Source organism: Pristiophorus japonicus, chromosome 9, assembly GCF_044704955.1.
Source record: "Pristiophorus japonicus isolate sPriJap1 chromosome 9, sPriJap1.hap1, whole genome shotgun sequence".
Classification (NCBI taxonomy): Eukaryota; Metazoa; Chordata; class Chondrichthyes; family Pristiophoridae; genus Pristiophorus; species Pristiophorus japonicus.
Window position 1 is genome coordinate 126,037,158 of NC_091985.1, and position 24,641 is coordinate 126,061,798.

At 46.8% G+C, this 24,641-nt stretch overlaps 1 protein-coding gene across 5 annotated transcripts in view; it reads left to right on the forward strand.

The window, feature by feature from the left end:
- Positions 1-24,641, forward strand: part of kif16ba (kinesin family member 16Ba) — a 306,911-nt gene that overhangs the window by 86,074 nt on the left and 196,196 nt on the right. For all 5 annotated transcript variants that reach the window (XM_070889808.1, XM_070889811.1, XM_070889812.1 and 2 more), the window contains one exon: positions 8,150-8,325. In XM_070889808.1, coding sequence (XP_070745909.1) covers positions 8,150-8,325 — 176 coding nt within the window. The remainder of the gene's footprint in view (positions 1-8,149; positions 8,326-24,641) is intronic.

Here is a 24,641-nt window from a genome sequence, read left to right on the forward strand (position 1 = left end):
GAGCAGGTGCCAGTGCTTGAAGTGAGGGTGTTGCCATGATGCCTTGTACTTGTCCCTCTGCTGGAATAAGGTGTTGGTGATGATAAAGTCGTGTTCTGGGCATTTTGTCAGGAGCAGGGTACCGCTGGAGTTGGTTTTCCCTACCCCTTCTCTGCTGATCACACCTCTCCAGAGGTCTGTGTCCTTACCGACTCTGGCGTTGAAGTCGCTGAGTAGGATCAGTTTGTCGTCCGTAGGGACTCTGAACAGGGATTGTTCGACGCTGGAGTAGAATTCTTGCTTGGCCTCATTTGTTGGGGCGTACGCGTTGATAACTGGCGCACTGGTTCCGGGATAAGGTGAACCGGAGAAGTCATGAGACGTTCGCTAATCCCGCAGGGGAAATCTCTGAGGCGGCCAACCAGCTCGTTCTTGATGGCAAAGCAAACTCCATGGAGGTGCCGTTCTTCTTCTGGTTTGCCTTTCCAGAAGAAGGTGTAACCTCTATGTTCTTTGAGCTGGCATTCCCCTGCCCGCCGGGTCTCACTTAGGGCGGCGATGTCGAAGCGTCTCAGTTCCTGGTCAACGATGGCGGTGTACCATTCTGGTCTGTCGCTGTTTGGGTTGTCTGAGGGTCCTAATGTTCCAGGTCCCGAACTTCATTTTGAAGGGGTGGAAGATGCCTGTGCGTGAGTTCTTTCATGTGTGGTCGACGTTACACACCAGCTGCCACAAGGCTTAGCAGAGCATGGTCTTGGTCCAGTGGCAAGGAGGTCCAAGACAACTGGAGACCAGGCACTACTGTATGGACTAGTTGCCTACGGCGGGATGAGAGCCATAAGCTTGGCGTTGAGCAGCGCCTTTCAGTGAGGATGGTGAGAAATCAGAGGCGTGGAAAGTGGGTGAGAGATTTGAGGTAATGCCGCCCCCTCACAGGTATCAGCTCCTGACTGAGGACAGGCATTGGGATGACCAGAGGTCCACGTCGTGGAAGGAAGAGAGGTCCGAGTGGCCACAGCCATTGTGCACGCCACGTGATCAACAGAGGCTTCGCAGTTGAGTGGGGTAGGGACTGGGATGAAGACCCGAACGCCGTCGGGGGGAGGAAAGCCCAAACGTCGCCGGGGAGAGGAAGGACGTGAGGGCAAAGAGTCACGGTTGGGTTAAAAGCTGTGGTCAGAGCTGGTCAGAGGCTCACTGCTGTCAGGAATCTGGTGGAGCAGCTGAGTCGACCACGTCCAGTGGGGAGCGAAAAGCGAAGGTCCAGTAGGGAGGTCGATCTGGAAGCCATGTCTTGATTGGGGAATGGGCTGTGGGCCCAGGTAGCTGCCCTTGCAACATGGGTTTTAGGGGTAAGGAATATACTTTAGGGATGGGAAATGCTCCCTAGGGAGCTGCCATCCCATCTGCCATCTTGGACTAGTACTGAACTACACTCAACCTGCACTCTACAACATCTAAAGTTACACTACACTGCTTCATGCAATGAACAAAATGTAAAGTTACACTACACTGCTTCATGCAGTGAACAAAATATAAAGTTACACTACACTGCTTCATGCAGCAACACCATTGAACAAAACAGATGCACTGCTTTGAGTACTGTTGAGGGGCATGACTCATCAGGGGAGGGCAGCAACAGCCAAGTTCATGGCACCATGGCTGACTCTGTTGCACAGGAGGGCAGGAAAAAGAGTGGGAGAGCGATAGTGATAGGGGATTCAATTGTAAGGGGAATAGATGGGCGTTTCTGCGGCCCCAACCGAGACTCCAGGATGGTATGTTGCCTCCCTGGTGCAAGGGTCAAGGATGTCTCTGAGCGGGTGCAGGACATTCTAAAAAGAGAGGGAGAACAGCCAGTTGTCGTGGTGCACATTGGTAGCAACGACATAGGTTTTAAAAAAAAAAAAGGGATGAGGTCCTACGAGACGAATTTAAGGAGCTAAGAGCTAAATTAAAAAGTAGGACCTCGAAAGTAGTAATCTCGGGATTGCTACCAGTGCCACGGGCTAGTCAGAGTAGGAATCGCAGGATAGCGCAGATGAATACGTGGCTTGAGCAGTGGTGCAGCAGGGAGGGATTCAAATTCCTGGGGCATTGGAACCGGTTCTGGGGGAGGTGGGACCAGTACAAACCGGACGGTCTGCATCTGGGCAGGACCGGAACCAATGTCCTCGGGGAAGTGTTTGCTAGTGCTGTTGGGGAGAAGTTAAACTAATATGGCAGGGGGATGGGAACCAATGCAGGGAGACAAAAGGAAACAAAATGGAGACAGAAGCAAAAGACAGAAAGGAGATGAGTAAAAGTGGAGGGCAGAGAAACCCAAGGCAAAAAACAAAAAGGGCCAATGTACAGCAAAATTCTAAAGGATCAAAGTGTAATAAAAAGGCAAGCCTGAAAGCTCGGCGCCTCAAGGCGAGGTGTATTCGGAACCCAGGAGAGGGCTCTGAAATGTTAGTGGGTGAGAGCTCAGATGAACAGGACCCCAGGAAAGAATGCAAAAGGCAGGAGGCAACTGAGCAGAGTAGCACTTGGGGTAAGTGTAAACCACAAGATGATAGGAAGGGACAATATGTATGAATATAAAGGGGCTGCAGGAGGGGTCAAAACTAAAAATCATGGTTTAAAAACTAGTATTAAAACACTCTACCAAAACGCACGCAGCATTCTAAATAAAGTAAATGAGTTGGTGGCACAAATTATTACAAATGGGTATGATTTGGTGGCCATTACAGAAGCGTGGCTGCAGGGTGGCCAAGACTGGGAATTAAATATACAGGGGTATCTGACAATTCGGAAGGATAGACAAGAAAGGAAAGGAGGTGTGGTAGCTCTGTTAATAAAGGATGATATCAGGGCAGTTGTGAGATGATATTGGCTCTAATGAACAAAATGTTGAATCATTGTGGGTGGAGATTAGAGATAGTAAGGGGAAAAAGTCACTGGTGGGTGTAGTTTATAGGCCCCCAAATAATAACTTCACGGTGGGGCGGACAATAATCAAGGGATTAATAGAGGCATGTGAAAAAGGAACGGCAGTAATCATGGGGGATTTTAACCTACATATCGATTGATCAAATCGCACGGGGTAGCCTGGAGGAGGAATTCATAGAATGCATACGGGATTGTTTCTTAGAACAGTATGTTACAGAACCTACAAGGGAGCAAGCTATCTTAGATCTGGTCCTGTGTAATGAGACAGGAATAATAAACGATCTCCTAGTAAAAGATCCTCTCTGAATGAGTGATCACAGTATGGTTGAATTTGTAATACAGATTAAGGCTGAGGAAGTAGTGTCTCAAACGAGCGTACTATGCTTAAACAAAGGGGACTACAGTGGGATGAGGGCAGAGTTAGCCAGAGTAGACTGGGAACACAGACTAAACGGTGAGGACTTTTAAGGAGCTCTTTCATAGTGCTCAACAAAAATATATTCCAGTGAAAAAGAAGGGCGGTAAGAGAAGAGATAACCAGCCGTGGATAACCAAGGAAATAAAGGAGAGTATCAAATTAAAAACCAATGCGTACAAGGTGGCCAAGGTTAGTGGGAAACTAGAAGATTGGGAAAATTTTGAATGACTAAGAAAGCAATAAAGAAAGGAAAGATAGATTACGAAAGTAAACTTGCGCAAAACATAAAAACAGATAGTAAAAGCTTTTACCAATATATAAAACGGAAGAGAGTGACTAAAGTAAATGTTGGTCCGTTAGAAGATGAGAAGGGGGATTTAATAATGGGAAATGTGGAAATGGCTGAGACCTTAAACAATTATTTTGCTTCGGTCTTCACAGTGGAAGACACAAAAACCATGCCAAAAATTGCTGGTCACGGGAATGTGGGAAGGGAGGATCTTGAGACTATCACTAGGGAGGTAGTGCTGGACAGGCTAATGGGACTCAAGGTAGACAAGTCCCCTGGTCCTGATGAAATGCATCCCATGGTATTAAAAGAGATGGCGGAAGTTATAGCAGATACAATCGTTATAATCTACCAAAATTCTCTGGACTCTGGGGAGGTTACCAGCGGATTGGAAAGCAGTTAATGTAACGCCTCTGTTTAAAATAAGGGCTAGACAAAAGGCAGGTAACTATAGGCCGGTTAGTTTAACATCTGTAGTGGGGAAAATGTTTGAAGCTATCATTAAGGAAGAAATAGCGGGACATCTAGATAGGAACAGTGCAATCAAGCAGACGCAACATGGATTAATGAAGGGGAAATCATGTTTAATTTACTGGAATTCTTTGAGGATATAACGAGCATGGCGGATAGAGGTGTGCCGATGGATGTGGTGTATTTAGATTTCCAAAAGACATTCGATAAGGTGCCACACAAGGTTACTGCAGAAGATAAAGGTACGCGGAGTCAGAGGAAATGTATTAGCATGGATAAAGAATTGGCTGGCTAACAAAGCAGAGAGTCGGGATAAATGGGTCCTTTTCGGGTTGGAAATCGGTTAGTGATGTGCCACAGGGATCGGCGCTGGGACCACAACTGTTTACAATATACATAGATGACCTGGAAGAGGGGACAGAGTGTAGTGTAACAAAATTTGCAGATGACACAAAGATTAGTGGGAAAGCGGGTTGTGTAGAGGATACAGAGGCTGCAAAGAGATTTAGATATGTTAAGCGAATGGGCTAAGGTTTGGCAGATGGAATACAATGTTGGAAAATGTGAGGTCATCCACCTTGGGGGGGAAAAAAAAACAGTAAAAGAGATTATTATTTGAATGGGGAGAAATTACAACATGCTGCGGTGCAGAGGGACCTGGGGGTCCTTGTGCATGAATCCCAAAAAGTTAGTTTGCAGGTGCAGCAGGTAATCAGGAAGGCGAATGGAATGTTGGCCTTCATTGCGAGAGGGATGGAGTACAAAAGCAGGGAGGTCCTGCTGCAACTGTACAGGGTATTGGTGAGGCCGCACCTGGAGTACTGCGTGCAATTTTGGTCACCTTACTTAAGGAAGGATATACTAGCCTTGGAGGGGGTACAAAGACGATTCACTTGGCTGATTCCGGAGATGAGGGGGCTACCTTATGATGATAGATTGAGTAGACTGGGTCTTTACTCGTTGGAGTTCAGAAGGATGAGGGGTGATCTTATCGAAACATTTAAAATAATGAAAGGGATAGACAAGATGGAGGCAGAGAGGTTGTTTCCATTGGTCGGGGAGACTAGAACTAGGGGGCACAGCCTCAAAATATGGGGGAGTCAATTTAAAACCGAGTTGAGAAGGAATTTCTTCTCCCAGAGGGTTCTAATCTGTGGAATTCTCTGCCCAAGGAAGCAGTTGAGGCTAGCTCATTGAATGTATTCAAATCACAGATAGATAGATTTTTAACCAATAAGGGAATTAAGGGTTATGGGGAGCGGGCGGGTAAGTGGAGCTGAGTCCACGGCCAGATCAGCCATGATCTTTTTGCATGGTGGAGCAGGCTCGAGGGGCTAGATGGCCGACCCCTATTCCTAATTCTTATGTTCTTATGTAACAGGAGTGCATTGTTATCACACAACTATGTACAATGTGGACAATGGTACAGACATTCCTGGCAATGCAGTGTTGCCAGCCCTTAATGGGTCTTTGCGAGACTTTCCCCTTCCATGCCTGATGCCCCTCAATGAGGGCGAACAGCAAGGCTGCTAGATGGCTGCTTTGTTGGGGGCAGGGGGGGGCAGCGCAGCGCCAGACAATGCTGAGGCGTTCTTGGCTCCTGGCCTGGAAGACCCAATCTTCAACTGGGGCATCTCTTCCTTGGCGTCACCAGTCACAGGGGCCGGAATGCTCTCATCCTGGGGAATGAGAACACCTGCCATTTCCCTGGAGCCAATGACTCTCCGACGGGTCTGGGCTGTAGCAACTAGAACACGATGTCTACGCACAACTTGCTGGCCTGCTTTGGCACCGTCACTTCCCCGTGAGACAGTGGGGAACGCAAAGAGTATAAAATCAGACATTGACTGCATTACTTTCCCAAACTGAAGCAAAGCTTATGCTGTGATGCGCCAGAGTCTGCGATGTGATCAAGGGCACGTGCCACACTCTGGAACTCTACTGTCGCTGCTCGAGGGCACCAGCGAAAACACAATTTTTTTTCAATGCACATGCGCAAAGTTGCCGTCTCCTTCAACGGCAAAAGTTTTGGCTCAGGTGCACAAAGTCAGTCATGCAACGGCTGACTTAACGCTAACGCTCCTCCAGATCACTTTTTTTGCTGAAAATTCCTGACTAGGGTGCAAATTATTTCCTTGGTAACCTTTGCACCGTGCTGCGAATAGTGTCTCGAAATACAAAGACGAAAATCCAGCCCTTGATCTGTAGCCTTGTAGGTTGCAGCACTTCCCAAGTGCATATCCAAGTACGTTTTAAATGCGATGAGGGTTTCTACCTCTACCACCCTTTCAGGCAGTGAGTTTCAGACCACCACCATAGTCTGGGTGAAAAGTTTCTCCTCAACTTCTCTCTCATCCTTCTACCAATTACTTTAAATTTATGCTCCTTGGTTATTGACCCCTCTGCTAAGGGAAATGGGTCCTTCCTATCCACTCTATCTAGGCCCCTCAATTTTATACACCTCAATTAAATCTCCCCTCAGCCTCCTCTGTTCCCCCAAAAAACAAACCCAGCATATCCAATCTTTCCTTCTACCTTAAATTCTCCAGTCCTGACAACCTCTCTAGTGCAATCTCTCATTTTCTGTAACGTGACCAGAACTGTACGTAGTACTCTAGCTATGGCCTAACTAGTATTTTATGCAGTTCTAGCATAACCTTCCCGCTCTTGTATTCTGTGCCTAGGTTAAAAGAAATCGTCTGGTATTCCCCCTTAACCACTTTATCTATCTGTCCTACTTTCAGGGATCTAAGGATGTGCATTCCAAGGTCCCTCTGTTCCTCTACACTTCTCCATATCCTTCCATTTATTGTGTATTCCCTTGTCTTGTTAACCCTCCATATCCTTGTTTTCAAATCCCTTCATGGCCTCACCCCTCCCTATCTCACTAACCTCCTCCAGCCCTACTTGTTTTAACTTGTTTGGCTATGAATTCCAACATTCTATTTGCTTTTGCACAATTACAATAGTGAAAGTCAGGAATTTACCCCTTTCAAAGTCTCCTTGTCCTACAAATCTGATCTCATTCAAAACTTTGCTGCCCGTATCCTAACTTACACCAAGTCCTGCTCACCTGGCTCCTGGTCTGGCAATGCAGCAATTTTAAAATTTCCGTCCTTGTTTTCAAATCCCTCCGTGGGCTTCTTACCTTAGTAACCTCCTCCAGCCCTCTCTGCCCTCTCTTGCACATTCCTGATTTTCATCGCTCCACCATTGGCGGCTGTGCCTTCAGCTGCCTAGCTCCTAAGCTCTGGAATTTCCTCCCTAAATCTCTCCATCTCTCTACCCCTCCTACTTTCAAAGACTCCTTGAAGCCTACCTCTTCGGCCAAGCTTTTGGTCACCTATCCTAATATCTTCCCATGCAGTTAGGTGTCAAACGTTGCTTGATAACGATCTTCTGAAGAGCCTTGGGATGTTTTAATACATTTACTGGTGGTATATAAATAAATGCAGATGGTTGTTGTTGGAGTACTTTGCATTTGGGAGTATAAATTTCATGTCCCATTTGTACATTTGTCCCATTAACTCCACAAAAGTACTGCGGGCCACTGCCGGCCTGTAATCTCCTTCGAGTTTGCCCCTCATTTTGTCTTTTTTCAATTTCTCAGCCTATAACACTCTTCTACAAAGTGTGCAGTTCCTTACTATTAATGTTTACATAGGGTTTCCCTTTGTGATATGTTGACATACATGTTTTCGCTATGAAAGCCTCACACCAGAAATGAATAATATGTACAAGTGCATGTCCTAAGCAAGGAGTTATACAAGTGCAAAATATGTATATTTTAAATTTAAAACTGGGATTTTAAGTTATTTTCAAATTTATTTAAGCTTTAAATAATCTGAGTGCACAGAATATGCAAATGTGAGAAAGCAATACAAGTAAATTTACTTTAAGTCCTAATTTTTCTGATCTAACTATTATAACAATTGTTTTTTGTCAATCCACACTAATTATATATCACTCCGCTGTATGTTTTGTTTCTGGTATGGCTTATATAAAATGCTTTGAATATCTTATGGATAGGTCAATATTGATTATCTTTCTTTTGATAGCCATTTCACCAGCAGATGTCAATTATGGAGAAACATTGAGTACACTTCGCTATGCAAACAGAGCCAAAAACATAATTAACAAACCGACCATTAATGAAGATTCTAATGTCAAACTCATTCGTGAACTACGTGCTGAAATAGCACGACTGAAGGCTTTACTTGCTCAGGGAAATCAGGTTAGTTTTTATCTTTTGATGGATTGGTCATTTATTTTTGTTTTGGGGGAAGAGCTCCTGATTCCCAATTTTAATTGCCTTATTACATTATGGTAACCTCGGACTAATTGAGTTGTACAACTAATGGCTAAATCATTTATACTCATTGAGCTTGGCTTCTAGAAGTTGCTATTTTTTTGTGTGGATGTTGCAGTAATAATATGGACACACAAATTATCTTCCCACAAGAAATTAATGAAGCTGACTTTAGCTCTGTAGAATTATAAACCTAATTAAGAAACTTTCTTTTAGATGTAATCCACTCTGGATCATGATTAATAATTGACATATACTTCAATTCTTGTTTCAGCTTAAAAACCTCTAGATGGCAGGCAAGGTTTTCTTCTACAGCTTTAGCTTAAATTGTGGGTGAAATTTGAAAACAGTGGTGTGTTTAGAGCATAACTGCAGATTGCTAGCACAATAGGTCTGTTAATATGTAGCAAATCTGTGGTGCCAACGCGCACCTAATCCATGAAAGTTCACTGCATTAAAACTACCCAGATTGATTGTTTTAAAAAAAAAACTTGTATTGATAATATGGTTCAGAAGGTGAAACAGACCTACGTAAAGTTGCTCATTTTAGGTAAATATTTTAAAATTCACAGCTTTTATTAAAATGCATGTTTTATCATATCCTCTGGGAAAATACCTTTAGTGTTATGTATTCTGAACTATACAAAGTACCTAGTTAATCTTACTAGACGTCTGATTGAAAGAGTCAGGAAACTATTTTTGGCTACATAGATGACTGGTGTGGCAACCCCAGAGAAAATTTCTATCTCGGGCAATTAGTTAAGCAGCAAGGTCCAGCATAGTTTCTGTAGAATGGTGGGAATCTGATGTCCTGAAAGCATGGAGGTCTTTGACTAATCTGACTTGCAACTGGAGCTTTAGTTTGTTTTATATTACAATATATTAAGAGCAACAAGATTGACAGTATTAATTTTGAGACCTACTGGCAATTTCCACTCAAAGTGGAGAGGCATTTATTCCACTGATCTTCGGGTTTTAAATCTGAATCATTTTGTCCAATTAATAAAGGGTAATTGAGTAACAATCTGGGCCAGAACAGTGTTCATCTTTGGGCCTTGGTTCATATTGAATCCTGATAAATAGGATGGTTTTGTTTTGTTTGCTCATTGTAAATTGAAGGTGAATTCAAAGCATCTAACTGGTCATAATTTAGCACAAGTTTGCATTACATTTGAATTAATGTGGCATTCACTGAGACACAGACTGACCACAGGAATGACTAGTGTCGGTAAATGAAAGGTTCACACCAACGCAGTAGATGATATAGTTCTGATATTGGGAATAAGACAAAATTGAGGCTGTATAGAGGGTGCTTTATTCTGCTCCTAGTTCTTGATCAAGGAATGCTGACACGATGTGAAGCGTGTACCATTTCTTATCACTGATAACTCTCAGGAACCACTAGGTATCTGCAAGCCATTCATAGTTGAACCAGGAGTCATGAGATTCTGTTTATGCCTGATATGCCTGTGGTTCTAGTATTGGACTGTTCAGCCACCTAAAGACTCATTTTAAGAGTGGAAGCAAGTCTTCCTCGATTCCGAAGGACTGCCGATGATGATGATGATGATTATGATTTTTTTTTTTAAAAGAGGACTGTAATTTAGATGATGGTGGAATTGTACTGTAAATTACAACAATTACTGCTACTTGTATTTATATAGCACGTTTAATCACCAGCCAGTTCTGATGATGGATTGCTAAACCAGGGATGCATGCAATAAAGGTACAGCAGTTATCACGGGTGACTTTAATCTATATGTTGATTGGGCTAACCAAACTGGTAACAATGCGGTGGAGGAGGATTTCCTGGAGTGTATTAGGGATGGTTTTCTAGACCAATATGTCGAGGAACTAACTTGGGAGCTGGCCATCCTAGACTGGGTGATGTGTAATGAGAAAGGACTAATTAGCAATCTTGTGCGAGGCCTCTTGGGGAAGAGTGACCATAACATGGTAAAATTCTTTATTAAGATGGAGAGTGACACAGTTAATTCAGAAACTAGGGTCCTGAACTTAAGGAAAGGTAACTACGATGGTGTGAGGGGTGAATTGGCTAGAATAGATTGGCAAATGATACCTAAAGGGTTGACGGTGGATAGGCAATGGCAAATATTTAAAGATCACATGGATGAACTTCAGCAGTTGTACATCCCTGTCTGGAGTAGAAATAAAATGGGGAAGGTGGCTCAAATGTGGCTAACAAGGGAAAATAAGGATAGTGTTAAATCCAAGGAAGAGTCATGTAAATTGGCCAGAAAAAGCAAAAAACCTGAAAATTGGGAGAAATTTAGAATTCAGCAGAGGACAAAGCGTTTAATTAAGAGGGGGAAAATAGAGTACGAGAAGAAGCTTGCCGGGAACATAAAAACTGACTGCAAAAGCATCTATAGATATGTGAAGAGAAAAAGATTAGTGAAGGCAAACATAAGTCCCTTGCAGTTGGATTCAGGTGAATTTATAATGGGGAACAAAGAAATGGCAGAACTATTGAACAAATACTTTGGTTCTGTCTTCACGAAGGAAGACACAAATAACCTTCTGGAAGTACTAGGGGACCGAGGGTCGAGTGAGGAGGAGGAACTGAAGGACATCCTTATTAGGAGTGAAATTGTTGGGATTGAAGGCCAATAAATCCGCGGGGCCTGATAGTCTACATCCCAGTGTGCTTAAGGAAGTGGCCCTAGAAATAGTGGATGCATTGGTGATCATTTTCCAACAGTCTATCGACTCTGGATCAGTTCCTATGGGCTGGAGGGTAGCTAATGTAACACCACTTTTTAAAAAGGGAGAGAGAAAGCGGGTAATGATAGACCAGTTAGCCTGACATCAGTAGTGGGGAAAATGTTGGAATCAATTATTAGATAAAATAGCAGTGCATTGGGAAAGCAGTGACTGGATTGGTCCAAGTCAGCATGGATTTATGAAACATAGAAACATAGAAAATAGGTGCAGGAGTAGGCCATTCAGCCCTTCGAGCCTGCAGCACCATTCAATAAAATCATGGCTGATCATTCCCTCAGTACCCCTTTCCTGCTTTCGCTCCATACCCCTTGATCCCCTTAGCCGTAAGGACCATATCTAATTTTCTCGTGAATATATCCAATGAACTGGCATCAACAACTTTCTGCGGCAGAGAATTCCATAGGTTAACAATTCTGAGTGAAGAAGTTTCTCCTCATCTCAGTCCTAAATGGCCTACCCCTTATCCGAAGACTATATCCCCTGGTTCTGGACTTCCCCAACATTGGGAACATTCTTCCCGCATTTAACCTGTCCAGTCCCGTCAGAATCTTGTACGTTTCTATGAGATCTCCTCTCATCCTTCTAAACTCCAGTGAATAAAGGACCAGTTGATCCAGTCTCTCCTTGTATGACAGTCCAGCCATTCCTGGAATCTGTCTGGTGCATATTCGCTGCACTCCCTCAATAGCAAGAACGTCCTTCCTCAGATTAGGAGACCAAAACTGCATACAATATTCCAGGTGAGACCTCACCCAAGGCCCTGTACTGCAGTAAGACCTCCCTGTTCCTATACTCAAATCCCCTGGCTATGAAGGCCAACATACCATTTGCCGCCTTAATCCTCTGCTGTACCTGCATGCCCACTTTCAGTGACTGATGAACCATGACACCCAGGTCTCGTTGCATCTCCCCTTTTCCTAATCTGCCGCCATTCAGATAGTCTGCCTTTGTGTTTTTGCCCCCAAAATGGATAACCTCACATTTATCCACATTATACTGCATTTGCCCACTCACCCAACCTGTCCAAGTCACCCTGTAGCCTCTTGGCATCCTCCTCACAGCTCACACTGCCACCCAGTTTAGTGTCTTCCGCAAACTTGGAGATATTACACTCAATTCCTTCATCTAAATCGTTAATGTATATTGTAAAGAGCTGGGGTCCCAGCACTGAGCGGCACTCCACTAGTCACTGCCTGCCATTCTGAAAAGGACCCGTTTATCCCAACTCTCTACTTCCTGTCTGCCAACCAGTTCTCTATCCATGTCAGTACATTACCCCCAATACCATGCGCTTTGATTTTGCACACCAATCTCTTGTGCAGAACCTTGTCAAAAGCCTTTTGAAAGTCCAAATATACCACATCCACTGGTTCTCCCTTGTCCACTCTGCTAGTTACATCGTCAAAAAATTCCAGAAGATTCGTCAAGCATGATTTCCCTTCCATAAATCCATACTGACTTGGTCCGATCCTGTCACTGTTTTCCAAATGCGTTGCTATTTCATCCTTAATGATTGATTCCAACATTTTTCCCCACGACTGATGTCAGGCTAACCGGTCTATAATTACCCGTTTTCTCTCCTTCCTTTTTTAAAAAGTGGTGTTACATTAGCTGCACCTCCAGTCCATAGGAATGGATCCAGAGTCTATAGACTGTTGGAAAATGATCACCAATGCATCCACTATTTCTAGGGCCACTTCCTTAAGTAGTCTGGGATGCAGACTATCAGGCCCTGGGATTTATCGGCCTTCAATCCCATCAATTTCCCTATCACAATTTCCCGTCTAATAAGGACAGCCTTCAGTTCCTCCTTCTCACTAGACCCACTGTCCCCTAGTACATTCGGAAGGTTATTTGTGTCTTCCTTCGTGCAGACAGAACCGAAGTATTTGTTCAATTGGTCTGCCATTTCTTTGTTCCCCATTATAAATTCACCTGAATCAGACTGCAAGGGACCTACGTTTGTCTTCACTAATCTTTTTCTCTTCACATATTGATAGAAGCTTTTCCAGTCAGTTTTTATGTTCCCTGCAAGCTTCCTCTCGTAATCTATTTTCCCCCTCTTAATTAAACCTTTGGTCCTCCTCTGTTGAATTCTAAATTTCTCCCAGTCCTCAAGTTTGTTGCTTTTTCTGGCCAATTTATATGCCTCTTCCTTCGCTTTAACACTATCCTTAATTTCCCTTGTTAGCCATGGTTGAGCCACCTTCCCCATTTTATTTTTACTCCAGACAGGGATGTACAATTGCTGAAGTTCATCCATGTGATCTTTAAATGTTTGCCATTGCTTATCCACCATCAACCCTTTAAGTATCCTTTGCCAGCCTATTCTAGCCAATTCACGCCTCATACTGTCGAAGTTACCTTTCCTTAAGTTCAGGACCCTAGTTTCAGAATTAACTGTGTCACTCTACTTCTTAATAAAGAATTCTACCATGTTATGGTCACTCTTCCCCAAGGAGCCTCGCACAACAAGATTGCTAATTAGTCCCTTCTCATTACACAGGACCCAGTCTCAGATGGCCAGCTCTCTAGTTGGTTCCTCGACATATTGGTTTAGAAAACCATCCCTAATACACTAGGAAATCCTCCTCCACTGCATTGCTACCAGTTTGGTTAGCCCAATCAATATGTAGATTAAAGTTGCCCATGACAACTGCTGTATCTTTATTGCAGACATCCCTTATTTCTTCTTTGATGCTGTCCCCAACCTCACTACTACTGTTTGGTGGTCTATACACAACTCCCACTAACGTTTTCTGCCCTTTGGAATTCCGCAGCTCCATCCATACCAATTCCACATCATTCAGGCTATTGTCCCTCCTTTCTATTGCATTAATTTCCTCTTTAACCAGCAATACCACCCCGCCTCCTTTTCCTCTCTGCCTATCCTTCCTAAATGTTGAGTTCTCAGCCTTGGTCACCGTGGAGCCATGTCTCCGTAATGCCAATTACATCATATCTGTTAACTGCTGTCTACGCAGTTATTTCGTCCACCTTATTCCGAATACTCCTCGCATTGAGGCACAGTGCCTTCAGGCTTGTCTTTTTAACACACTTTGCCGCTTTAGAATTTTTCTGTAATGTGGCCCTTTTTGTTTTTTGCCTTGTGTTTCTCTGCCCTCCACTTTTACTATTCTTTCTATCTTTTGCTTCTGACTCCATTTTATTTTCCTCTGTCTCTCTGCATAGGTTCCCATCCCCTTGCCATGTTAGTTTAACCCCTCGCCAACAGCACTAGCAAGCGCTCCCCCTAGGACATTGGTTCCGGTCCTGCCCAGGTGCAGACTGTCTGGTTTGTACTGGTCCCACCTCTCCCAGAACTGGTTCTAATGTCCCAGGAATTTGAATCCCTCCCTCTTGCACCACTCCTCAAGCCATGTATTCATCTGAGCTATCTTGCGATTCCTACTCTGACTAGCACGTGGCACTGGTAGCAATCCTGGGATTACTACCTTTGAGGTCCTACTTTTTAATTTAGCTCTTAGCTCCCTAAATTCGTCTCATAGGACCTCATCCCATTTTTTTACCTATATTGTTTGTGCCTATATGCACTACGACAACTGGCTGTTCACCCTCCCTTTTCAGAATGTCCTGCACCCACTCCAAGACATCCTTGACCCTTGCACTAGGGAGGCAACATACCATCCTGGAGTCTCGGTTGCGGCCGCAGAAACGCCTATCTGTTCCCCTTACAATCGAATCCCCTATCACTGTAGCTCTCCCACTCTTTTTCTTGCCCTCCTGTGCAGCAGAGCCTCCCAAGGTGCCATGAATTTGGCTGCTTGTTGCTCCCCCCTGATGAGTCATCCCCTTCAATAGCACCCAAAGCGGTGTATCTGTTTTGCAGGGGGATGACCGCAGGGGACATCTGCACTACCTTCCTTGCACTGCTCTTCCTGCTGGTCATCCATTTACTATCTGGCTGTGTACCCTTTACCTGCAGTGAGACCAACTTGCTAAACGTGCTATTCACGTCATTCTCAGCATCGTGGATGCTCCAGAGTGAATCCACCCGCAGCTCCAGTGCCGCAATGCAGTCCGTCAGAGCTGGAGGCGGATACACTTCGCGCACACTTCGTCGTCGGGGACACCGGAAGCGTCCCTGACTTCCCACATAGCACAGGAGGAGCATAAGATGTGTCCGAGCTGTCCTGCCATGACTTAACCCTTGGATAAACTTAATTTGGCAACATCAATGCTAAAGGTTACTCACTGATAGAGAAAAGAAAAAAGAAAAGCAACTTACCAATCACCAGCCAATCCCTTATCCCCTTGGTTGTGATGTCACCTGTCGATTTCCTTCTACTTTTTTGCCTTCTCTCCCTGCTGCAGCTGCACAAGCACGCCTCTCACCAAACTCACCATGCTGGGCCTTTTTATAGGCCTCCTCACGCCTCACCAACGCTGCTCGATCGCCCGCTGCGCCTCGAACTCGCCACTGCTGGCCTTTTTATAGGCCGCCCTAATCATGCTTGACAAATCTTCTGGAATTTTTTGAGGATGTAACTAGTAGAGTGAACAAGGGAGAACCAGTGGATGTGGTGTATTTGGACTTTCAAAAGGCTTTTGACATGGTCCCACACAAGAGATTGGTGTGCAAAATCAAAGCACATGGTATTGGAGGTAATATACTGACGTGGATAGAGAACTGGTTGGCAGACAGGAAGCAGAGAGTTGGGATAAACTGGTCCTTTTCAGAATGGCAGGCAGTGACTAGTGGAGTGCCGCAGGGCTCGGTGCTGGGACCCCAGCTCTTTACACTACACTATACATCAATGATTTGGATGAAGGAATTGAGTGTAATATCTCCAAGTTTGCAGATGACACTAAACTGGGTGGCGGTGTGAGCTGTGAGGGGGACGCTAGGAGGCTGCAGGGTGACTTGGACAGATTAGGTGATTGGGCAAATGCATGGCAGTTGCAGTATAATGTGGATAAGTGTGAGGTTATCCATTTTGGGGGCAAAAACGCGAAGATAAAATATCTGAATGGCGGCAGATTAGGAAAAGGGGAGGTGCAACGAGACCTGGGTGTCGTGGTTCATCGGTCTTTGAAAGTTGGCATATAGGTATAGCAGGCGGTGAAGATGGCAAATGGTATGTTGGCCTTCATTGCTAGGGGATTTGAGTGTAGGAGCAGGGAGGTCTTAACTGCAGTTGTACAGGGCCTTGGTGAGGCCTCACCTGGAATATTGTGTTCAGTTTTGGACTCCTAATCTGAGAAAGGATGTTCTTGCTATTGAAGGAGTGCAGCGAAGGTTCACCAGACTGATTCCCGGATGGCAGGACTGACATATGAGGAGACGATCAACTGGGCCTTTATACATTGGAGTTTAGAAGGATGAGCGGGGATCTCATAGAAACATATACGATTCTGACGGGACTGGATAGGTTAGATGCGGGTATAATGTTCCTGATGTTGGGGAAGTCCAGAACCAGGGGACACAGTCTTAGGATAAGGTTTAGGCCATTTAGGACTGAGATGAGGAGAAACTTCTTCACTGGAATTAACCTGTAGAATTCCCTGCCGCAGAGAGTTGTTGATGCCAGTTCATTGGATATATTCAGGAGGGAGTTAGATATGGCCCTTCGGGCTAAGTTGATCAAGGGGTATGGCGAGAAAGCAGGAAAGGGGTACTGAGGGAATGATCAGCCATGATCTTATTGAATGGTGGTGCAGGCTTGAAGGGCAGAATGGCCTACTCCTGCACGTATTTTCTAAGTTGCTATGTGTCAGATACACACAAATCTGCAGCCCTTGGACTTGAGCAAATGAAGATCGGGACCATACCAACCGGATTGGCCAGGATGGTTTTACTGGGGACAAGGGCATCAACGGTATACACGAGGGAGTGGATAAGCAATTTAATGGCTGCAGAATTACTGAGACAAATTGAGGGCCAATGGCTAGGCAGTTGTAAGTGATTTGGGGAGATTCTTTTTTGCCAGAATTAAGTTTTGTTGGAAGGTGGTGGGAGTTATTATTAGTGAGGGATGCAAAGAAGTGGTCGGAGATGGCCTTGTCAGTGATGGAGACCATGGGAGTAAAAAGGCCACGAGAGATGACAAGGTGGCTGTGTATGGTTGGACAGTTAATGTGGAAGGCGAGGTTTAGGGAGGACAGATGTTCGTGAATTTAGAGGGTGGATATACTGGACGAAAATGTGGAGAGGTATGCTGATTGGGGGAATTTTTACTTGCCTACGCACTGGGAGCACGTGGTAAATACGGAGGTAAGTGCAGCACGTCTGTCAGTGGCTTTTTAGCCCAACCACTGTGTTTGCATTTGACTTCCGGGTTTCCTGACCAATTAGGTTGAGCAGGCGAGATGATGATCTGCATGAGTCGATGTCATTTTAAATCCTGGAGTTGAAAATGCTGGATTCTGGAGGTGGGAGAACAAGAAGGAACGGTTATAGGAACAGGAGTAGGCCATTTAGCGCCTCGAGCCTGTTCCACCATTCAGTGAGATCATGGCTGATGTGCGACCTAACTCCATATACCCACCTTTGTCCCATATCCCTCAATACCTTTGGTTAACAAAAATCTACAAATCTTTGATTTAAAATTATTAATTAATCTCTCATCAATTGCCGTTTGTGAAAGAGTTCCAAGCTTCTGCCACCCTCTGTGTCGAAGAGTTTCCTAATTTCACTGCTGAAAGGTCTGGCTCTAAATTTTAGACTATGTCCTCTAATCCTCGACTTCTCAGCCAATGGAAATAGTTTCGCTCTATCCTATCTGTTCTCAATACCTTAAACTTTAATCAATACCTTAAACTTTAATCAGATCACCTGTTAACCTTCTAAATTCCAGGGAATACAACCCTAAGTTGTGTAATCTTGCCTTGTAACTTAACCCTTAGAGTCCAAGTATCATGGTAAACCTACGCTGCACTCCCTCCAAGGCCAGTGTATCCTCCCTAAGGTATAGTGCCCAGAATGGATCACACTACTCCAGGTGTGGTCTAACCAGGGCTTTGTATAGCTGCAACATAACTTCTACCCCCTTGTATTCTAGTCCTCGAGATATAAAGGCCAGTATTCAATTAGCTTTTTTGATTACTTTCTGTACCTCTTCATGGCATTTTAATGATCTATGTACCTGTTTTTAGCTTTTCACCATTTAGAAAGTCCATCCTTTTTGGAACCAAAGTTGATCACTCAAATTTGCCTACATTGAAATCCATTTGCCACAGTTTTGCCTATTCACTTAATCTATCAATATCCCTTTGTAATTTTATGCTTTCATCTACACTGGCTACAATGCCGCCTATCCTTGTGTCATCGGCAAATTTGGATATATGAATTTCTATCCCATCACCCATGTTAATAAATGCGGTGAAGGCCCCAACACCGATCCGTGTGGGACACCACTAGTCACATCCTGCCAATTAGAGTAGCTTCCCATTATCACTACTCTGTCTCAAGCCACTCGGCCAATTTCCTAACCTGTTCAATAATTTATCTTCAATTCTGTGGGCATCTATTTTAGTTAACAGTCTCTTATGTGGGACTTTATCAAATGCCTTCTGGAAGTCCATATAAATAACATCCACAGACATTCCTCTGTTAACTACTTTATAGTTGTCATTTTGAAAAATTCAATCCGGTTTGTCAAGCATAACCTACCTTTCACAAATCTATGCTGGCTCTCTCTGATCAACTGAAAATTTTCCAGCAGTTCAGTCACCCTATTCTTAAATATAGACTAGTAATTTCCCAACAACAGATATTGGGCAACTATGTATTCACTGAAGGTTTCATCAGGCCTTTGGTTTCTCATTGCAAACTTATAGCTCTCTGCTATTTCTAAAGGCTATGGATCAAAATGATTCTCCTATATCTAAGAATGAAGCATCCTTAACCTTTCTCGGGGTTAATAAATTCACAAATATATTATAATTCTTTGCTCCAATCATGACTGACAAAATAGCTTTCATCTTCTTTAGAACTGCTTTATTCCTTAATTGTGAATCTGCCACACCTGCTGGGACTTGATTGACATCATTACCTCAAAAAAAAACATTTGCAATCTTTCCCTTTAGGATCTAAACTATTCCTTATTCTTGTCAAAAGTTCCCAAATTACTGAGACAACTCGTTGTCGCATCCATGTTGCTTTCTTAGCTTAATAGCCGTTAATCACTCAATAATTTTTAAGTGACTCAATAGCTTTTCACAAGCTATTTTTGTCAGTTCAACACTGTTCACTAGTTTAAAAAAAAATGGTACTTTCATTCGGGAACCACGCTGCTGGTATATCATCTTGCTGTGCTCCACTTGCATTTGCCTTCTCATAAAAGGAAATTCCACCAAAATTTCTTGATGAAGAGACTTCCCATTCTTGTCTGTGATTTTGTAATGTGTTTACTTCATGGGTTCTTTGCTTAAGAATTCATAGCAACACATTGCTATTAAGAACTAGTTGGTTTATTAACAGATTTATCAAACTATACATTACCAGTTGATCTGCTAGGCTCACAACTGCATAACTCATTGTGGATGACCTAGACTCAATTAACTGCGTTTTTTTTGAGTGTTATGAACATCACGTGACTGGCTAAGCCACTCGCAATGTAACGGCTCTAACTATTTTAAGTTGCACTTGTAAATCAAGTGTCCCCTGGTTAAAGGGGGAGGTTGGGGGTGGGGGGCACTAAAACCGACAATTAAACAAATTAAACTTTGGACAGTCAACTGGATCAAATTAAAATTTGGTTGCCGGGGGTGGTGATGCACTCCAGTCTCTCCGGCGCCCAACTCTCGCGGAAGGCCGCGAGCGTACCGGTGGACACCGCGTGCTCCATCTCCAGGGACAACCTGGCTCGGATGTAACCGCGGAAGAGAGGCAAGCAGTCAGGCTGAACAACCCCCTCGCCCGCTTGCTGCCTGGACTGGTTGATGGCCCCCTTGGCCAGGCTCAGGAGCAGTCCTACGAGGAGGCTTTCCGACCTGCCCGCTCCCCTCCGCACTGGGTGCCCAAAGATCAGGAATGTGGGACTGAAGTGCTACCAGATTTTGAGAAGCAGTCCCTTCAAATATTGGAACAGGAGCTGCAACCTCACACATTCGACATCAATGTGGAACACTGACTCCTCTAGACTGCAGAAATTACAGGTGGCCTGGGAGCCCGTGAACCGACTTAAAAACTTATTACACGGGACTGTGTGCAACATCTTCTAGGCCAAGTCCCCAATAAATAGAGGGAGGATTCCCGTGTAGAGAGCACTCCATTGCGGACCCCCGCCTCCCCTGGACAGCAAGATGGTGCGCCATGGCGTGTCCCGATGGCAGACGAGGATGGCAATGTGCAGAGTGTGCAAGAGCAGCCTGTACAGGAAACCCCTCCGTGCAGAAGTGAAAGGCATAGAGGGGATTTCCCAGAGGAGGCTCAAGTTGTGAGGCGCCGGCTCGAGAGGGAGGTTTCGGAGCTTGGCGCCGATGAGGAATTCCGTCCGGGCGGGGGTCAGTTCAGACGGGATCGCTCCACATGCTTGAGCCTCCTCAATACACCTAACTGAGTTAGGGCCCAGTGCTGTTTTTAGCGACTCGATGGCATTGGCTGCGTGCCAGACGTCGGTCCAGGATAGGGGCCGTGCCAGCTCCTCTGGCGCCATCCAGCCCGCTCCTCCGCCATCGAGCACGTACCTGACCCTGGTCATCTTGCCAGACACAGCCCTCTTGTCCGCCTGCCACCTAAAACTGTGGTCGTGGAGATACAGATTCCTGAATGACGGCTCTCGAAGGACAGTCACCACTCCAGACGGGGGAGAACTGCGCTTGGTGGAGACTCTGTTCCAGACCTTGAGTTCCTGGTAAAAGACAGGCAGCCCCTGCATGGCAGTCCTGACTCCCCCCAGGCTCACAAACAGGAGCTGCGTGTCATAATTGAAGCAGTACTGCTGGCGGAAGAAATATGTAGCCAGCGCACACCATCTAGGAGGATGCTCGACGTACAGGTATCGCTGCAGGGTCTGAAGATGGAAAGTCGCAGCCTGAGTGCTAACGCTCACCAACACCTGACCGCCCTCCCTAAGCAGGAGAGACCCAGTACTTCCTGTTGTTCCAGAAGAAGTCGACCAGCTTCTTCTGTATCTTGGCAACAAATGCGGGGTGGGGGGGGGTTCGAGTCAAAGTGACCAGCCAGTACCACAGCATCGTGACCACCAGCTGGTTTATGACTAGCACTCGACCCCTGTAGGACAGCACTCAGCAGTCCTGTCCAGCACCCTAGGCGAGCGGCGACTTTGGCCTCCAGCTCTTGCCAGTTGATCGGCCAAGCTTCCTCATCAGGGCTAAAGTAGACTCCCAGATAGAGGAGATGGGTTGTGCTCCAGACAAAAGGCTTGAACTTCTCCGGCAGGGAGTCCACCCGCTGCTGACCCACCAGGAGTCCAGAACATTTCTCCCAGTTGATCCTGGTGGAGGATGCGGCCGAGTAAATCTCCTGCCACTCACTCATCCTCCGCAGGTCAATGGGATCCTCGACCATGAGGAGCACGTCATCAGCGTAAGCCAAGAGGACAACCTCCACGTCCGGCCCTTGCAGAGCCAATCCCGCCAGCCTCTTCTGCAAGAGGCGCAGGAAAGGCTCCACGCATATGGCATATAACTGGCCGGACATGGGGCATTCCTGGCACATCCCTCTCCCAAAGCAAAGGGACGCCGTCAAAGACCCGTTAAACTTAATCAAACACTCCGCGACGGCATACAAAAGTCAGATCTGGGTGACAAAATCAATCCCGAACCCGAAAGCGCGCAGAGTTCCGAACAGATATTTGTGATCCACCCTGTCGAACACCTTCTCCTGATCTCGGGAAAGGAAGGCAACTGACAAACCAGTCCTCTGGGAATGGTGGACCAGGTCCCGGACCAAATGGATGTTGTCGTGGCTTGACCGGCCCGGCACCGTGTAGGACTGGTTGTGATGGATCATTTGGTCTAGCACAGCGCCAAGACGAGCAGACATCACCCTGGTGCGAATTTTGTAACCCATGCTGAGGCAGGAGACCGGGCGCCAGTTCTTAAGTAGGTGGAGATCGCCCTTGCTGGGCAGCAGGACGATGACTGCCCTGCACCAAGAGAAGGGAATCTCCCCGGTCCCCCAGGACCCGTGCGCAGCCACCCCCCCCCCCCCACACCCCCACCCCCACCCCCAAAAGACGTCCCAGAACACCCCCTGTGAAACTCCATGGTCAGCCCATCTAGCCACGGGGACTTCCCCTCGGGAACTGGTCGAGGGCACCGGTCAGCTCCACCAGGCCTAGCGGAGTGTCCAGATTTTCCGGGCCGACCTTCAGCACAAAACTCTGAGCTTGCTCGCTGGACAGATCCGGAGAGAACAGAGCCCCGTGATAGTGTCGGGCACTGTTGCTGATTCCCTCCGGATCCGAGACCAGAGATCCGTCATTGGCCAGCAGCATCAAGAGCTGCTTACGGACCCTCTGTCTTTCTGGCGAGTAGAAGGGGGAGCCGCGGTCCAGGTCCCGGAGGACCCGGATCCACGACCTCACCAACGCGCCTCGGGATCAGACAGGCTGCAGGTCCTTCAGCGCGGCCTTCTTTGCTTCGTACACCGTTCGCAGGGCCGGGTCCTCGACGACTTGACCAAGACGGGATTCCAGGTCGAGCACCTCCTTTTCCAGGCACCCCAACCTGGCCGCCCGCCTCTTGGTCAACACCTTCGAGTACTCATGACAGAAGAGACTGACGTGAACTTTGCCCACGACCCACCATAACCTCAAGAAGGGGAAGTCCCCCTGCTTCCTTCTCCAGTCAGTCCAGCAGCGACGGAACGATTCCCGGAACCGCTCGTCCTCCTGCAGCAGGTTGTGAAAGTGCCAGTACACGGACCCCACCCGCGTGTGTAGCGAAGCAAGCTCCGCCCACACCAGGTGGTGGTCCGAGCATGGCGCCGGCCGCATGGAAGCAGCTGGAACGCAGGAGATATACGCCCGAGAGACGTAAAGGCGGTTGATTCTGGACTATCCTCTTCTGGCCTCACCCAAGTAAAGGCGCTGGAGTTGGGATGGAAATTTCGCCAGACATCAACCAAGTCGAAGGACCCGACCAAGTCCCTCAACTTCTCCATCGTTGTCGTGCTCTGTGAGGCACCGGAGCGGTTAAAATCCTCCCCGAGGACAATGCAGTTGCCGACATCGATGGATCCTAGAAGAGTGGACACTTCTTCGAAGAAGCGCACTTGCTGGGGGGGCGTACACGTTCATGAAATGGAGCGGCACGTCCTCCAGGTGAACTGTGACATGGAGCAAGCGGCCTGGCACAGGCTCCTCGACCCCCAAGATCTCCGGCTGAAAATGTGGGGCCAGCAAGATAGCCGGGCCAGCAAGATGGCCACCCCACAAGTGGCAGCGAAGTGGCTCATGCAGACCTCTCCTTGCCATTCCAGGAGCCACGTGGCCTCGTCTCCCAGAACGGTGTGGGTTTCTTGCAGGAAGCACACCGCATATTTCCCCCTCCCGTAGGAGCGAAAAATTGTTAAATCTACAGCGTGCCTCTCTGCCGCCGTTGATGTTGAGGCTGGCTATGGTTATTTTCATGACAAAAGCATAGTGCAATCTCTAACTTCAACTACTTTGGGGGGGATGGGGGGGGGGGGAGGAGAGCGGAGTCGTTTAATGATCTCCACTCCCTCAGCAACCCAGCAAGGAACGCTCTGAGCCGGCGCAGCTCAAGGATTTTTGGTTTTAAGGCCCCACCCGCGCTCATGGTATTGATGGCGGCGCGGATGGACCTGATGAGCAGCGCCGGCTCGGACCATTTTTCCAGGGCCAGATGGGCTCTTTTGCAGCGACCCTGGCATTTGGCCAAAAAGTCCCGGAGTTCCTTTGCAGGAATGAGGGGGGACTATGGCGGGCACGAGGAGATCCATCGCCTCACTGGCGATGGACTCTAAATCCTCTCCCGCGCCTACCACCAAGTCCCCCGTCCTCCTTCGGGAGATCGCCACCAGCAGCTGGTCCGTCGACCCCACTGGGTACGGCGAACGGCCCAGCCGCACCATCTGGCCCTACCTCTGTCACGATCCCACCCCCAGGATCGTCGGCAGAGGTGTGTCCCCCTGGGCTCTTCTTGGGATGCCAGGTCGGGAAGCGGCAGCGAACGGGAGTCCCCCTCCGCCCCAGGCACCAGGGAACACTGAGAAACCGTGCCGAAACACAGCTCCTGGTCCTCCAAGCCCCCCGGCTCCAAAATTAGGGATGAAGATTGGGGTTCCTCACCCTCCCCGCCACCACCCTCAAGCCCAGCAGGTGGGTGTTCCTGAAGTTCATGTTCTTTTTAATTTTTTTTTCTGCCTTGTCAAGCAGATCCCGGGGGATGTTGATTTTTGACTGGGCGGACTCGGACTTGACCTCTTCGGCCTCGCCCGCCTCAGTCCCCGTGTCGCTTGACCCGGCAGCGATACATTCTTTTTGCGCCCCCCCCCCCCCCCCCCTCCCGTAACTGGCAAGTCTTTTTCCCCATCCCCGGGA